This window comes from Ursus maritimus, unplaced genomic scaffold (assembly GCF_017311325.1).
Source record: "Ursus maritimus isolate PB19 unplaced genomic scaffold, ASM1731132v1 scaffold_26, whole genome shotgun sequence".
Lineage (NCBI taxonomy): Eukaryota > Metazoa > Chordata > Mammalia > Carnivora > Ursidae > Ursus > Ursus maritimus.
In genome coordinates, this window is record NW_024425119.1 from 19,358,980 (window position 1) to 19,375,591 (window position 16,612).

Here is a 16,612-nt window from a genome sequence, read left to right on the forward strand (position 1 = left end):
AATTGATACTGTAAGATTTAAATCAGAATCTCATTGAAGTTTGAATTCTCAACAGCTCTCATTACTTTATAGAAACTAAAAATATTTATCTGGGTAGTAATCACATTTTCTCCATAGAACCTACGCACACTGTAACCACCAAATAATTTTTAACAGAGAAACCACCCCAATCCTTGGAGCAGCACTGACTAGTAGAATAACAAAGAGTAGGCCAAAAGGAATCGAAAGGGAGAAAGATAGTTGTCTGAAAACAGCCAATTCTGTTCTAAGCTAATATAGCTATCAAGCCAGGAGGACAGTCTGTTGGGTCATGTTTTCAGGAAAGAGAATGACAACTTATTTTTGTCTCCTATAATCTGCCCAGGTACCCACAGATGTGAGGCTCCTGAGCACAGCTGGGCCTGGAAATATCTTGTGAGGTTTATCTCTCAGTCGTTCCCAGTCCAGAAAATCATAATGCCAATTTTTGGGTATTCATGTGTTTTTTTTATGGTGAGCACAGTGATTTGTGTCTAGAGATGATAGGCAAATTCTAGGCCTACTTCAGGACAAAATTTAACATGTCAGGTGATCAAAGAATTAATGCACTTTTCTGGAGATTCACTAGACTGGGAAGGTTTTGATTTATCTACTACAATGCAGATTTAAAAAAAATAGAAAATAGGTCAGTCTTTGGCAAAAGTCAGCTTAGGAAGAGAATATAGGCCACCATTGATGTCACTGGGTATTTTTTGTTTGTTTGTTTCTTTCCCCAGGGAGTTGCTTTGGCTTAGAGTTTCTGAGGCAGCTATTCTTACACTCCTTGAAACTGTTTAGTTTCCTCTGATTCCATGCCAGCAGTGAAATTCCCAGCCTTGGGAACCAATGTAACTCCCACTGATATGAATCCAGCATAATGAATGTCCCCATCAGAGCAACAGAAGTTCTAGTCTGAGGTAAATCAATGGGTTACCTCCAGACTAAGCATCACCAGAAGACTATATAGATCCCTTAAAACAGGAAGGAGCAGAAGCTGGCATGTTGGGGCCTGGGACTGCAGGAAGCCAGAAAAAGCACCACTATTGTGTCAGACTATAAATTAGTATCTCTGGAAAAGAGGAAGAAGTAGGGCAGAAAGAGAAGTTCCTAGTTCAGCAGAAAGAGAATAGAGTAAATCAGAGTTATAGAATACTTGCCTGCTTTCTCTGCTATAAAAGATCAGTGTTATAACACAAATCTTTTTGTTTCTATTTCTATTACTCATTTACAAATCATCAGCATAAATCCATCTTTCTAAGATGTCTTCCTCTGTGGAATTAGCTCTAAGTGGTCCTTGGGTGGATATCTTTGACTTAGTTTTAAATAACCATTTCAAATAATAGATAAGGTATTCTTATTAAGTATATTGAAATATAAGAGGAATAACATTTAAATTATGAGCCATTTCTATTTCCCTCCATGATCTCCTCCAAAATCTCTGAAAAAAATAAAATTTCTTTTGTTCATTGACCTTACTCTCTTAACCAAACTTAATAACATTCAGATCCCCTCAACAGAAAGTGTTCAGTTACAAATTCACTGAACAGAATACAATACAATGAGGTAGACAACCTGATGGATCTTCTGTTGGTCTGAAAATCTGGGTTCCATTTTCCACACACAAGAAACTGTTTGAGGACAAATTGCCTGAAACTGAAACTGTAGATTCATATTCATATCTGTATGAACACAGGGAAAACATGGTGATGTTATGGAGCCAATGAAGACAATGTGAACATTGTGAAGATTATTAACTCGTGCTTCACTTAAGACACAGAATCCAAATCCAGGAAATATTTCTTTTAATTTTGCCAACAAGTTATCATAAATTTATATCATCAAAAAGAAGTTGCCACTCACTGTCAATGCATAATCCCTTGACAGCTAGCTTTCAATTATCTGTATGTGGATGATCTACCTTTTAAACCATCTGACATCAACTTTCAGTGGTTTCTTAGGTGATCATTTCCTGGAAATAATTACTGTGGGATAAGGAACAAAAACCAAGAAAAATAATAGACTCAACAAAGCATAATTAAAGGCTTTTGGGGGGGAAACAACACAACAAAACAAGTCTCCCACTTTCTGAGAAGCCAAACAATAATTCCTTCACATGTTTATTAATGCCCTCAGAGAAACAAACATGTACCCATCATAATGAGAAACCTGAGGAGAACCTCAAACACTGTGGCGGCACAATGTAATGACTTTTCCTCTTCTCATGAGAACAGAAGTGTTAATAAACTATGACCATTTATCTTAGGCAAATTACCACAAGATCCACATGCCCTTTCTCAGAATGAAAATTACATGCTACAACAATGGAAGAAAATATGTCCAGCTCTATTTGTTAGAAATTGCACTGGGCTGGTGTCTATATTTCTATCAGATAAGAGAAAGCCAAAGAAAATTTGCCTTTCTGAGTTTCAAATGAGCTAAAGAGTGTTATGCTTGGATGTCACCAATAGTCCTAATTACTATGTTATAGAACATAATAAAAAGGGTTAAAATACCTTCCCCTTAGAATAACTGCCCAGGCATACACATATAACTTGGTTGTGAATCATTGACAAAAGCTTCTGTCTCCACACCCATGATCCCATGGGACATGGAAGCTTCAGACTAAATAAATAAATAAATAAATAAATAAATAAATAAATAAAATTAAATAATACCTTTAGCAGAATATAAAAAGAAATGAAAATAATAGCTGAATATTACTTGCCTTTGTCTTGGATAGGATGGGAGAGGATAGGATAAGACAGGAAAGGAAACAAAAGAACAGTAGAAATTCTTTGCCTTGAAAACTCTGATCCCTTTAGAAATATCTGAAAGTTAAATTATTTTTTCATTTAAATTACCTACTCAAACCCAATAATTCATTCCATGTCTATTCATTCCCCAAACATCAGCAAATGGTAGTAAATGGATTTTAAAATAGGAAAGGACAAGACATAATGCCAAGCAGATAAAGAGAAGGGAAGATTTGACAAGAAGAGAGGTTTAATAGGATTTTGAAAATGGAAAAGCAGATAAGTGAATGATCACTGAATTCATAGATATGAGAAGCACAACCCTGAGTAAGTGACTATAGGAGAGCAACTAAACACATGCTACACAAACCTGGAGAGCTTCAGGCAAGAAACAAGATACTTCTAAAGTGAGAGTATGCATGGTCCCAAAAGAGGATTGTTTAAAGTTTGTATAAGGAGCAGTTGAGCCCTTATAGACATCCTCTGCCATTGCAACTGAATATGGCCTTTGTCTCTAGAGACTAAATAGACACTAAGGACAGGGAAGCCATACTAAAAACTGCAGATATTAGGTTAAAAAAATCTACATACTGAAAAATGAGATGCCCACTCCCATGTGCTGGTAGCCAAGCTTCCATCTGCCAGAAAATGGATTGGAGAATCACTGCCTAAGATAACTCACAGTCTATGGGCAGTTCCAAGCCACCTAAAAATAGCCAGACCCTGTACAATCACTCTACAAGGAAGTCTTCCATTAATTAAGCCTTACACACATACACAGAACTTCCAGTTAGCTTGTTGTTGTTATTCCTCTCTCTTAAATATGAATAGATAACCAAGAACCACCAGATATATGGGGAAAGCCTATAACATTTAAGATAGAGACAAAAACAAATAAAAACTGTACACTCAGAGGAAACAGAGACAATGAAGAGAGATAAAGAAAATTTAGATGGAAAAAGACATTGCATTCTGAAAGAAGAACAAAATGTTCCTTAAAAGATACATTCAGAGAACAAAGGAGTCCTTGGAAATTAAAAATGTGATGCAAAAGTTAGAAATTCATTCAGAGCTTTGGAAGATAAAGGTGTCTCCCAAAAAGTAACAAAAAGACAAGGATATAGAAAATTGGAGAAAAAAGATGAGAAATATATAGACTTAATCCCGGATGTATAGAATTCAAACAGTAGAAGTTCTAGAAAGAGAAAATGGGGAAGTGGTGTATCATTAACACATAACTTCTCCAAATTATCTTATACCAAGATAATTATCATGAATCTAGACTCTGGAGCTTGAAAGAAAATCCAAATAGCTCCCAGAGAAAAGAAACAGGTCACAGGGATTAGAGTGGCATAAGATTCTCAATAGTAACACTGGAAGCTAGAAAACATTGGAACGACGTCTTCAAAATCCATAGGAAAATATTTCCAATCTAGAATTTTATATCAGCCAGGCTATCTAATCAGATGTGAGAGTAGAAGAGAATATTTTCAGACATCCACGGTCTTCAAATTTCTACTTCCCTTACACACTTTTTCAGAAACCTATTGATTTGTGTTTTCCATAGAAAGGAGTGAGAGTAAAAAGGGAAGCAGAAGATATGATATCCGGGATATAAGTTAACAGAATGGAGTAAAAAGGCAAAGCAAATTCCCAAGGGCAACGATAAGGGAAAATTTCAAGGAAGGAGCCATGCACCAAGCCTAGGGAGATTCCAATTCAGATTGTAGACAGAGAATTGATGGTGACATAGAGGTATCTCTAAGACAAAAATGAAACCTTGTGATATGTATGAGCATTTTGAGATGTTGCCCTATCAGTGGAGAGTTTAGTGATAATTAGTAAGAGATAAAAGAAAATGACTCAAATAAAAAGGTAACAATTATTAAATCCAAGGAAAACAACAATGATTTAAGAAAGGAATAACGGCATGGTTCAACAGTGAAAGATACATAGTCATACACATGGAAATAGTGAATATAATTTTATAGCAGAAGATCAATATACATTATATAACACAAAAGTGTTAACAACTAAAAGGATGAACATTTACTTAGAACCAAGGAGGCAAATAGCAGAAGAAAGAACTAAAAGAGTTGCAAGTAGCTACTCCTGGAAAGCAGTAATATGGACAATGTTGAAGGGGCAGGGGAAAACTCTTTTATCAATATAATTTTATTTTTACAAGTTGGTGCACGCATTACTTTGGTAAAAATTAAAATAAAAATCAACCTTCAGACTGGCATCTTACTGACCTACATACAAGTCAACAGAACCTCATTGTAATTAGAAGTGTCTAAATAATCCCTGGAAAAGAAAAAACCCACATTTCACCAGGTCCTAAAAATCTTTTCATCAGACTCCACTCCATAAAACCCCAAATCTCTGTTTCATAGATGGACAAAATGTGACTCTGTAAGTGAGGCAAGGCAGCCCAGAGCAAATGGACTGGTGGAATGGAATCTGCATCTTTCAGCTCCCATTGCGGTACCCTGTGCTTTTAGGAAGTATTGCTCCTAGAAAGGGAATTTCAAGTTTCATTCCATACAGTCAAAAGTTGAACTTAAAAAGTCATCAGAGACTGGAATACTTACCGGTCCATGAGGAAATGAGGTAGAGATTGTAAGAAACACCCCAGGCCCATAACCACACATCCAACACCAATCAGTATAGGTCTATGTAATTTGGTTCCAAAATAACTCACAAATATAATCAACAAAAGATTTCCTAGGAAAAAATTGAGATGAAAAAATGAATATTTCAGTAAGTATGAACAATAGCTTAGCTTCATCCAATCATTCACTATCTGGCATTTATTATATAAAAACTATCTCAAATACCAGGACTGGTGCTAGGAATGCATGAAGCAATAAATAAGACACAACTCCTGCCTTGAAGAAGGACTCTGTTACACAATGTCGGCAAATACATAAACAGATCTCTGTGGGACACCAACATTTAAAGAGGGCAGAAGAAGAGAAGCCAGTGGAAAGGATGGGGCAATGGTTCTGAGAGATGTTAAAGATTCTGTGTGTGATTATGTAGCTTAGAAAAATTGGATGCCAAATTCACCTCTGGCCTTTCCCTCTATGTCTGCTCCATGCTTGAAAAGAGAAGCCAAAGTCAAATTCAGATAGATATATGTTTTAACTCATTATTTAAATATAACTAAATATTGGTCAATATAACCAGCCAGAGATCTATGTTTATTTTTACTTCTCTCCTTAGAAGTATAAAATAGTAGTTCCTCACTTCACCAACTGGGTCTTGCTATGGGAAGTAAATTCAATGAAAAGTTTATCCATGTCTTAGGATGAAGTTTAAGGATAAAGAAACTAATTGGGGAGGCTCCATTCCAATGGACAAGCCCTTGATAAGAATGGCGTAAAGGGTTGAAAGAAACAAACACATGAGGAAGTTTTCATATGATACATTTTAAATTCAGTAATCAATATTTTCCCTGATCCTACTCTACATAAGGAAAACCTCTGTGATGAGCTTGAGAATTATAAAAATGTAAAAAACTCTTCCTCAAGTTGTTAATAATTTTCCAAGTAGTAGTGTATCTTTTGTATGACCTTTTTTAAATTTTTAAATTTAAAATTTTTTTTATAATTTTTATTTTGTTATATTAGTCACCATACAGTACATCCCCAGTTTTTGATGCAATGTTCCATGATTATTTGCGTATAACACCCAGTGCACCATGCAATATGTGCCCTCCTTAATACCCATCACCAGCCTATCCCAATCCCTCATCCCCTCCCCTCTGAAGCATTCAGTTTGTTTCCCAGAGTCCACAGTCTCTCATGGAAGGCGGGGTTAAACAGAAGGGGGAATGAACCAGTAGTGTATATTCTGAAGACTTTTCTTTCCATATCTACTTCTCTCTAGTCTGCCTTCTAAGGAGAAGAGATGTCAGCACCTACAGTGTTTCATATGGATGGTGACCCCACCAAGTGCCACCACACTGTCCTCCCTAGGTTCCTAAAATCCCCATCATCAAAGCCATTCACGCTGAAGGTATTATTTCTGGAAAGCCACCGTTCAAAATCCATATTCATTTTTGAAATGAGAAGAAAGGAAGAGCCTTCTCTCCACGTAAGGGTGAGCTTTTCTAGCTACCTTTCTCTGTTGGTAAAATAATCACTATGAGAGGGAATAGAAATGGATAACATTTTATCAAGGGTATGGAGAACACTGTCTATAAAAATTACTGAGGAAAGGTAAGCAAATGAATGCATTTCTTGGCATCTGTAAATTACCTCTCCTTGTCACTTCACTGATTATTTCAGATCTTCATCATTCTTCTCAAGCCACCTATCACTACTCACTTTCCATAGTTAATACTTTCTACTTTGTCAAGAAATTTGGGTCAGTCATATTTCCCACCTCATGGCTTTACCACCTTCCTTCAGTTTCAGTGGTTGTGGTGCCCATCTGACCATCCAAGGTCTAACACCCTATCTGGGCACCCCCATTCTCTCCAGCAACTTACTTCAAGAATTAAAATCTCTCTCACACATTTTAAGTGTCTCCCTCTCTGCTGTGTTTTAATTACAGATACTCTCTAGTTTCTCTACAAGCTAATAGTCACCTGTAGTCACAGATTCCATTTCTTCCCCTCCTATTCTTTCCCAAAGTCACTGCTCTCTTTCTGTCTTCTAGCGTCTCTATCTACTCTTCAGCTAAAAGTGTCCTCACCAAGAACATCAATTATCACATCATAAAACCCAGGGAATAGTTTTCTATACTTGTTTAACTGGATATGTCTATGCTTTTGAGACTGCTGACAAATTTTTCTTTTGGAAACTTCCCTCCCTTGGTATCTATCATAACATTCTCTCCTGCTTCCCCTCTTAATTCTCTGACTATTCCTTCTCTTAACCCTTTTGTGGGTTCCTTTCTTCCACCTGTTCCTTAAGTATTGGGGCACCTCAGAGATCCACCTTTGTCCATAGTACTTATCTACCTGTACCCTCTCCCTAAATAGCCTCATCTGTTCTTTAGTTTTAACAACTGTTTATTCAGTAATCAGTAGCTCTAGCCCAAATAGTTCCTCCAATGCTTCTAGCTCATAAAACTGCCATGGTGACATCATTACTCAAAGGCCTCACTGCTAATACCACAAATAATTTGCCTAAACAGAACTCATCATCATCCCCATTGCCACCACCACAATCTTGTCCCCCTTCTCCTATTCTCTGTCTCAGCACCTGTATCCACTCCACTGCCCAAGCTTTAACCTGGGGATTCCTGCTTTTCTCATTTGCCACATCCAATCTGTCACTAAGTTCTCAGGAACTTAACCCCTAAATATTTTGTAGGTCACCCTCTTCTCTGTATTTCTACCAGTATGATCCTAACTCAGACCCAGATATGTCTCTCCTGTGCTTTTGTGTTGGCCTGCTAGGATCCTCTCTGGTTGGCTGGCCACCTTCAAACGTATCTCTAACATAGCCACAAGCATGGCCCTGCTTAAAAGCAAATCTGACCTTTGTTTTAAATAGGTGCTCTTAATCTTAATAAGCAGTGTATAAACAAACCTCCAAGGAGTCCACAGATAGAAATCAGGGGTTCCATGAACTTGAGTGAGAACAAATGTTACATACTTATTTTCACTAAATTTTAATTAAAATTAATATTAGCATTTTCTTTGGTAGTGAGAGTAGATACAAACTGTGGTATCATTAACAGTACTTACGATTTTGTCACAGATTGTCACTAATAGAAATTATAGATATTTGCATATGATATTACAGTTGTAAACACCTCAAAATATTAACCCTACTTATTACTTAAAAAATTAGTGTAGAAATTATATTTAGTATATTGGTAAGCACAAATATTACTATATGACAAGTTGTTTTAATATTTTGATGACTTTATTCAAATAAAATGGGGTTTCTTTTTACTTTTATAATTTTTATTTTACGCAAGTTTCATAGCAAGCACACAAGGCTAACCATAGTTCATTTCTCACCCCTGCCCATTTCTCCAGACTCATATCTTAATAATTCCCACATAAGCTTTGTGAGTCAATAATATTGGGCTGAATGTTACTCCCTATACAAATTACTATGCTACCTCACCCTTTTGCTTCTTCTGTTGGAATTCTCTTCACACTCATCCCTGCTTCCTCACTTAGAAAACATTTTACTCATCCTTCAACACCTTCCCTAATTGAGGCTGTGTCCCTGATGCCACCAAACTTACTACCTTCAATTAAAATTATTATTGTACATTGATGCCCTCCATTAGATTGTGAGCTGAGTCCAGGCAGGACTGTATAGTTATTTCTAACTCCATCACCAGGATCCAGCACACAAGTGGTGCAGAGTTGGGTCTGGGGGGGAGGGGTGGCTAAACACTAGGAGACAAGACCAAGCATCACCCATTTCAGTTTTGCCTCTCCTCAATCCTGATTTTTCTTCCAGGTATTAAGTATATTAAAGGTAACTTTCACCTTGGAGGAAGTAGAAGCTACTTTAAAACTGTGAAAGAATGGCATTCATTTTTCTATGCAGCTTTGTTTACAGGAGAAATCTTTCTCTTCCTCAGTCTTCCCATTTCTTCACATCTTCCCAGTCCTCCACAAAAATCAGACAGTAAGAATTGATTTTATTCTTTTCTAGAGTCTATTTCTGAAATACATTCAGGGAGATGTGAAAACAGTTTCTTTTTCCCTCTGCACTTAGAAAGAAGAATTGTTAACCTCTCAGAAACAGCAAGAGAAGAAAAATACTTGTATTTTCCTTTAGAAAACAGATTCCTTTGTTTTCTATGATATATATCTTTTAAATAGGAAGATAGAGCTTTTAAGAATTATCAAAAGATAGATTAAATATAAAAATTCTAAATACTCTGCTACATAACCAAAAAACAATTAGAATAAAAAGTCTGATGGTGGGATGTGTGGCAACATTTAGGTGTTATTTGGGGGATAATATTTAAATGAATTGTTTCTAAGAATATTCCAAAGTTAACAAGGCTATTCATTCAGTTTGGAAAGCATGTTATTCAGTCAGATCAGATGTCCTAAAACTGCAAATAAGGAGAATAAAATTCTGACTAGCTTTATAGATAAAATAAAATATAAAGAGAAGTAATGTAAAAATAATTCATTACCAATCTCAAAGCTCCCGTTAATAAATCCTACTAGAGATGTAGGGATGTTGAATTGTCTCTCTATATGTGTGATCATGGAATTCATATAAGATCCAGATAGTGTTTTGGATACAAATGCACATGTTATTGCCAGAAGAAATATCTAGGGAGAAAAGAATATAAGAAAACATAGGAAAATTTTATTTTTGATTACATATTTTTATATTTGCCACCTGTTGACAAAATATCTTCAAACATAAGACTGATGTCTCCAACAAAGTAACCCTTGAATATGCAAGAAAATTTTAATGTGGTCTGTTCTGGTCTTTCATGCAATGTTATCTCTTTGAAAACTCCAAGTGGGACTGATTAGTAATATTGAATTTTGTAGGTAGTTGTAGCCTCATTATTTTATAGGCACATCTTGTATGTACACAGAAGCAGCCATTCTAAATAAGATATAGCTAATAGCTTAAATAGATCTTCAGCACTATAATGCTATCTGTAGTACAAAGAATACATATACGATAATAAAAAAAGGAATGTGGCATTACACAAAGACATTATTTCTGTAGCAAATTTGCGCAGGGTCTCTCCAAAGTAACAGGTAAATTATGCAACATTAGATTGCTGCTCACTCCCAGTTTATGTATTTAAAGCAATGTTTTATGTTATAATATATATATACATATTATGTTATAATATACATATATACATATTATATTATATTATATTATATTATATTATATATTAAAGTAATTATAAACCATTGTAAAAATGTTTCTAAACTGACCAGGTATTTGCTATAAGAAATGAATATGAATACAATAAATTTCCATGTATTGAATCACATTCCCTGTATACTGATAGAATTTCAGAGGACAGTCAAGTGGATGTGATCCATAACAAAAATAAAGGACAGCTTAACAAATAGAACCATTGTGATCACCAAAAGCTAATACGGTCTTACTAAAAATGTGGAAAAGTCAAAATTTTGATAGTTTTATTAAATTAAAAAGAAAGAGATTTCAGTAAGAGATTTGGCAAAGGAGTGTTATATACCAGGTAATAGTATAGTTAGGTAGATTAAGCACTACTTCAAAACCAACAAAGTAGTGATGAATATATTTGGGTCGTCCTGAATGGTGGTTTCCAACCCTATGCCACAGGGCTTTTTCCTTGGTCTCACTTAGAGATGTTTCCTGAGGACAATTCCATCCTGGGAGACTATTCAGTCTAATGTCTAGCCAGCATACTCAAATCCCTAAAATCCTCACCGCTCCACCTTCCACATTCTTAATCTTGATCCAGCCCCAACAATTTATATTGCACCTGTACATTCCCTTCAAAATTATTCACACTCTTTTCTATTTCTCAGTCTTCAAACCAGTCAGGTGCTTTTCATGACCAGCAAATGATCTCCGCAACGTCATCGTCAAGCTCACCTCCATCTCTGCCCCTCTAATTCCCCTCCTGCCTTTGAACATAGGTGTCCCTTTTCCAGTACAATAAAAATCCCTCCACCCATGCTTTTGAATTCATTCTTCCCATTTGAGACATGATTTATCAGTAAATACTCTCTCCTCTATTTTCAACCTCACACCCTTTACTGCCTCTCTCCCCACTAATTCATAAATATATTCAAGATATTTCTGTCTTTAAAAAATATATTTTTCCCCTAACCCCTGATAGTTGCTACTCCAGCTACCATCAGGCTGTTTAGAAGAATAATCTAGGTTTATTGCCTAGACTCTAGCCTTCCATTCACCCTTTAGTTTCCTTCTGTCTGGCCTCTCCTGAAGCTACTCCATAAAAGGTCAAAAACAACTTCTTAGTTTCCAAGTTCAATAAATATTTCTCAGTTCTCAACTAACCTGATGTCCCTTACTCATTTGACCACACTAATCTCTCTTTTCTTCCTAAAATTCCCTCCCCCCATACATACCTATATGTCTACCTACCTGCTAGACTCTATTCAGTCTTCTCTTTGGCCAACCCCTTCAGGATTTGTCATGTACCTTCTACTCTTTGTGCTATATGTGCTCTCCCTAAGAAATCTCACTTATTCCTGTAGCTTTCCCTATTACCCATATGCTGAAATCTCTCAAATGTACACACAGTTTAGCTGAGACAATTGCCAGCATTCCTTAGTTGCCTCTAGACGTGTCTACACCTACACTCCCTCCATTTGCCACCACCACTAATTTGAAGCTTAGTAAATATCTGTCAAATGAATTAATAAAATGCATAACTAGCATGTGATTTCGCTTCTTAAAACGTCTTAGTGATTTCCCACAAGCAAAAATCTCTACTTTCTTAGATGGCAAATAATGTCTCATCTATATCTCAGTATCATCTCCTGCTGCTTGTCCCTGGACATAATGTTCTACTTACAGTTTCTTAATTCACCATGCCTTTTCACATCTCAGTGCCTTTTACAGGATGGCATTCCACTTGTAAAGTTTTTCTAAGGTATATTCTATCTCTATTATCAACTCTATCTACATTTCTATTGTGAAGACTTCCTTGTCTCTTTGCTCTCCAGGCAGCCTTGACTACTCACTCATTACCTACCTGCTGTGTACTGTCTCTGTTATAGCTCTTATCACAATGCACTTTATGTATGTGCCTGGATGCCTATAACCTCCTCCCTCACTATACTGTGAACAATTCAAATGTAGGATCCATATATTATTTACCGTTGTATCTTTGATGTCTACTAAATGCCTAAAGAATAGTAGACACTCTATACAAGTATGCTGAATGAATGACAGAATAAGTATTCGAAAACATCCTGAAGAGGAGGTCAGAACTGAAAGTAGGCTAAATATAAGATGAAATGTAATAGGATTAAATAAATACTCCTAAGCTGAGTTGGTTGTACCAATTCATTTGGAGAAATTTGAATAGAAATTTATGTGAAAGGGGAAAGATTTATACGATCTGAAGAGAAAACAGAAGGGGGAATGAACCATGAGAGACTGTGGACTCTGGAAACAAACTGAGGGCTTCAGAGGGGTGGGGTGTGGGGGAATGGGAAAGGCTGGTGATGGGTATTAAGGAGGACACATATTGCATGGTGCACTGGGTGCTATAGGCAAATAATGAATCATGGAACATTGCAACAAAAACTGGGCATGTACTGTATGGTGACTAATATAACAAAATGAAAATTATTTTAAAAAAAGAAATTTATGTGAAAAAGACCTGGGAAAATAAAAATATCAAGCTCAGTATGAGTCAAACTGTTACATGGCTGAGAAGATAATATGGCTAGATGTCTAGCTGTTTATTCTTTTATAGTAAATGTCATTTGTAGAAACTGACTCCACACTATAAATCTTTGCAAAACACATGATTGAGAATAAAAAATTATCATATGGATTTATGATTCAGGTTTTATATTTAAAAGTAAGGTATACCAAACAACATATGAATCATATTTGGGAGAAAATTTTATTTTATTTTACATTTTAAGAAAGGAGACTCGATGAATCCTGACCCCAAGTTTCTTTTCTAAAACACCTAGATAGGTTGCCTATATAGTTTGGTTCTACTCACAAAGTGAAAGCAAACAGTGGCTATTCTGACTCATGTCTGATACAAAATAACCTCTATCTTTATGAATCTAGTCCTACTAGCATTTAACAGTAATGCTCAGAGTTTGAAGCAAACTTATTAAGGACAGTCCTCTGATGCGTTCTAAAGAGTTTTGCTTAATATGCATATTTCTAAGTTCAGAGAAGCAAAAAAAAAAAAATATATATATATATATATACACATCTGTCTATTAGGCAGTTGGTGCCCAATTTTACCTGATAAACTTGTCCTCTCAATATTTTGCCATAACATGAACATCAATATCTAATCTTGCCAAACTCCAAAGTAAGCAAATATTAAATTAAGAGTACTTATTTATAAATAACAACTGAATTGACTTTTTTTTAATTAAATTAGCCAACATATAGTACATCATTAGTTTCAGATGTAGTGTTCAATAATTCATCAGTCGCATATAACACCCAGTGCTCATCATATCATGTGCCCTCCTTAATACCTATCACCCAGTTCCCCATCCCCTCACCCACATCCCCTTCAGCAACCCTCAGTTTGTTTCCCCGAGTGAAGAGTCTCTCATGGTTTGTCTCCGTCTCTGATTTCTTCCCATTCAGTTTTCCCTCCCTTCCCTTATGATCCTCTGGACTATTTCTTATATTCCATATATGTGTGAAACCATATGATAATTGTCTTTCTCTGATTGACTTACTTGACTTTTGTACACAAATGCTATTAATTTTTCTTCCAAGATTTTATTTAAATTCCAGTTAGGTAACATATAATGCTATCAATAATAATAGTTAATATTTATTGAATGTTTACAATATTCTAGTCATTTTTCCAAGTTCGCAATATGAAAAAATCCTATGAAATAAGAGTATTGTTGTTAGCTTTTTCAAATAAGAAAGCTGAAGCAGAAAGAGGTTAAGGAACTCATCTAACTTCACATGGCAAGTATGCAGTTGAGCCTAGGGATGAACACAGGGCGCCTGAGCCTAGATCCTTATTTTTTCTTAATAATATTTTTTATTATATTATGTTAGTAACCAAACAGTACGAAAATATGGAACACTTCGCGAATTTGCGTGTCATCCTTGCGCTAATCTTCTCTGTATCGTTACAATTTTAGTATATGTGCTGCCGAAGTAAGCACATAGATCCTTATTTTTAACCACTCAGTTTTAGAAGAAGGACATGAGAATTGGGGGACCATTTAAGAGGAATTTTTTAAATAATGAATATGACATTTTAGGCAAAAGTAGTTTTCTAGATCACAATTCTCTATGTCTATGCACGTGTGTAGATTTTCCCTACACGTGTGTGAAGGGAAAACAAACTGATAGGGAGAATATTGGTGGCAGTTTTAGTCTGGAAACCACTTGCAGGCACTAGCTGTAGAATCCAGACAAATTTCCAGATCCCTTGGTTTAAAACAAATTCAAATTTTCTTTGAAGGCAAATGGCTTTGAAGCTATACAAAAAGAATTTGCTTTGAAATAAGCAAGAATGCCAGAAACAGCTAACAAAATGGGCATTATTCTTACAGAGAATGATTGATATGTTGCCAAAGCCTGAAGTAAACATTTGTTTTACTGGGTCATTGTGAAGTAATCGTTGCATGCAGATCAACAAAGCATTTCTGCCCAATAAACCGTTTTCTAGGAGAGACCCCCATACTCCTCTGGGTTAGAAACCCCACAAGGGTGAGCATTAAAATGGCCTTTTGATACAAGAATTAAATCCTGCTGTAACATAGTATGTGCCTGAAAACTTTAAGACCTTATCTTCCATTTAAGTTCCTCAAAACCATTTCTGATTGAATTGCCTGAATCAATAGCCCTATTTAACCCTTAGTTTAAAACCAACCTCAGCAAAGCAAGAAATTATCAATATATCAGGTAATGTGACATTAACATTAAATCACGTCATGTGAGCAACTTTACAAACTCCAGGTTAAAAAAAAAAAAGGCACATATACATATATCCACACACACAAGTCCATACCTTCATTTTGGAAAGACATCTTACTCTATGGGTTTCAATTCTTTTCTCAATTTCTGCCATGTTGCTCCTCTGAGTGTTCCAAGGTACTTAGGTTTTAAATCTTGATATTTCTTAGTTCATTCCTTTTAAGAGGACAAAAATCTATTAACTGACAAAATCAGAAATTGTCATTCTTTTGAAGAAAGCACGGAATCTGAGTAGGAATCAGAATCCATTGTATTACAAAAATACCTGAGAAGCTTTGATTCAGATCTGGAAGAAAATAATGACGTTAGAGAAGATTTAGTTGCTAATTTTCCATTGAGAAAGTTACATCAAATAACTTTAGTTACTCTTTAGCGAGATTAAATTAGAATAATTTGCTATGGTCCCCTTGCAAAATAATAACCACGTGGTTAAAACAAAGCTTTTCATTTCTTTAGCCAAACAAATAGAACCAAACTGAGCTTTTTGGACTTACATGAAAATGCTGCTTTTATGTACACAGAGACTTTGATTTGTGTTTGTGCTAAAAATCTGCTTCAACAAGCCTACCAAGGCTCAAAAATCTCTTTTTGGCCAGGCTCCCTCTTGAAGTTCTTTGCGTTCCAAGACTTCCCTGGAGTCTCACGAAGGGAAACGTTTTCTGGGGCACTGCTGATTCACGGAAACCTGGGGAGATATGGAATTTTAATCATGGAAATAGCCTCAGTAAAAATAACAAATAATTCTATGATCTGGAAAAGAATCCTACAGTTCCAAGTTAGAATGTGAGATTTAGAAGAAGACCAAACATGTAAGTGGAGATCTATATGCTTACACATATAATAAATACAGATATATGTCTATTTACACTATATATATTATATAGGCACACATTTTTATCTGTATAGCAAAAGATGAGTTAAACGCTATTAAATTCTACTAACCTCTTGTCAGAGATTTTGTCTGCTTGTGTCTTCAAACTAGGGCATTATTTTGCACCAAAACCAAAGTGTTTCACTCTGGCAATATTTATTCTAGTAAATCTCCTTCAAGTTGCCAGAATGATACCTTAGTAGTATCCCTAGCATTAATATATTAAAATCCTCTGAACAATATCCATTTAACAAGTGATTCTCAGTGACACTAATTTATAAAACCTAATTACTTTGCCTCCATGCATTTGCTGAATCCTACTTCCCTACACACAT

At 35.7% G+C, this 16,612-nt stretch overlaps 1 protein-coding gene and 1 pseudogene across 1 annotated transcript in view; both read right to left on the reverse strand.

Moving 5' to 3' along the window:
* The window catches only part of SLCO1A2 (solute carrier organic anion transporter family member 1A2), a 49,737-nt gene extending 33,998 nt beyond the window's left edge, over positions 1 to 15,739 (reverse strand). The window contains exons 1-5 of the mRNA XM_008707072.2: positions 15,672 to 15,739; positions 15,441 to 15,562; positions 9,900 to 10,041; positions 5,366 to 5,498; positions 1,591 to 1,697 (exon numbers count right to left, since the gene is read on the reverse strand). Coding sequence (XP_008705294.1) covers positions 1,591 to 1,697; positions 5,366 to 5,498; positions 9,900 to 10,041; positions 15,441 to 15,500 — 442 coding nt within the window. The 5' untranslated portion in view covers positions 15,501 to 15,562; positions 15,672 to 15,739. The remainder of the gene's footprint in view (positions 1 to 1,590; positions 1,698 to 5,365; positions 5,499 to 9,899; positions 10,042 to 15,440; positions 15,563 to 15,671) is intronic.
* LOC121105461 lies at positions 14,494 to 14,589 on the reverse strand (annotated as a pseudogene).
* Positions 15,740 to 16,612: the final 873 nt, after the last annotated feature.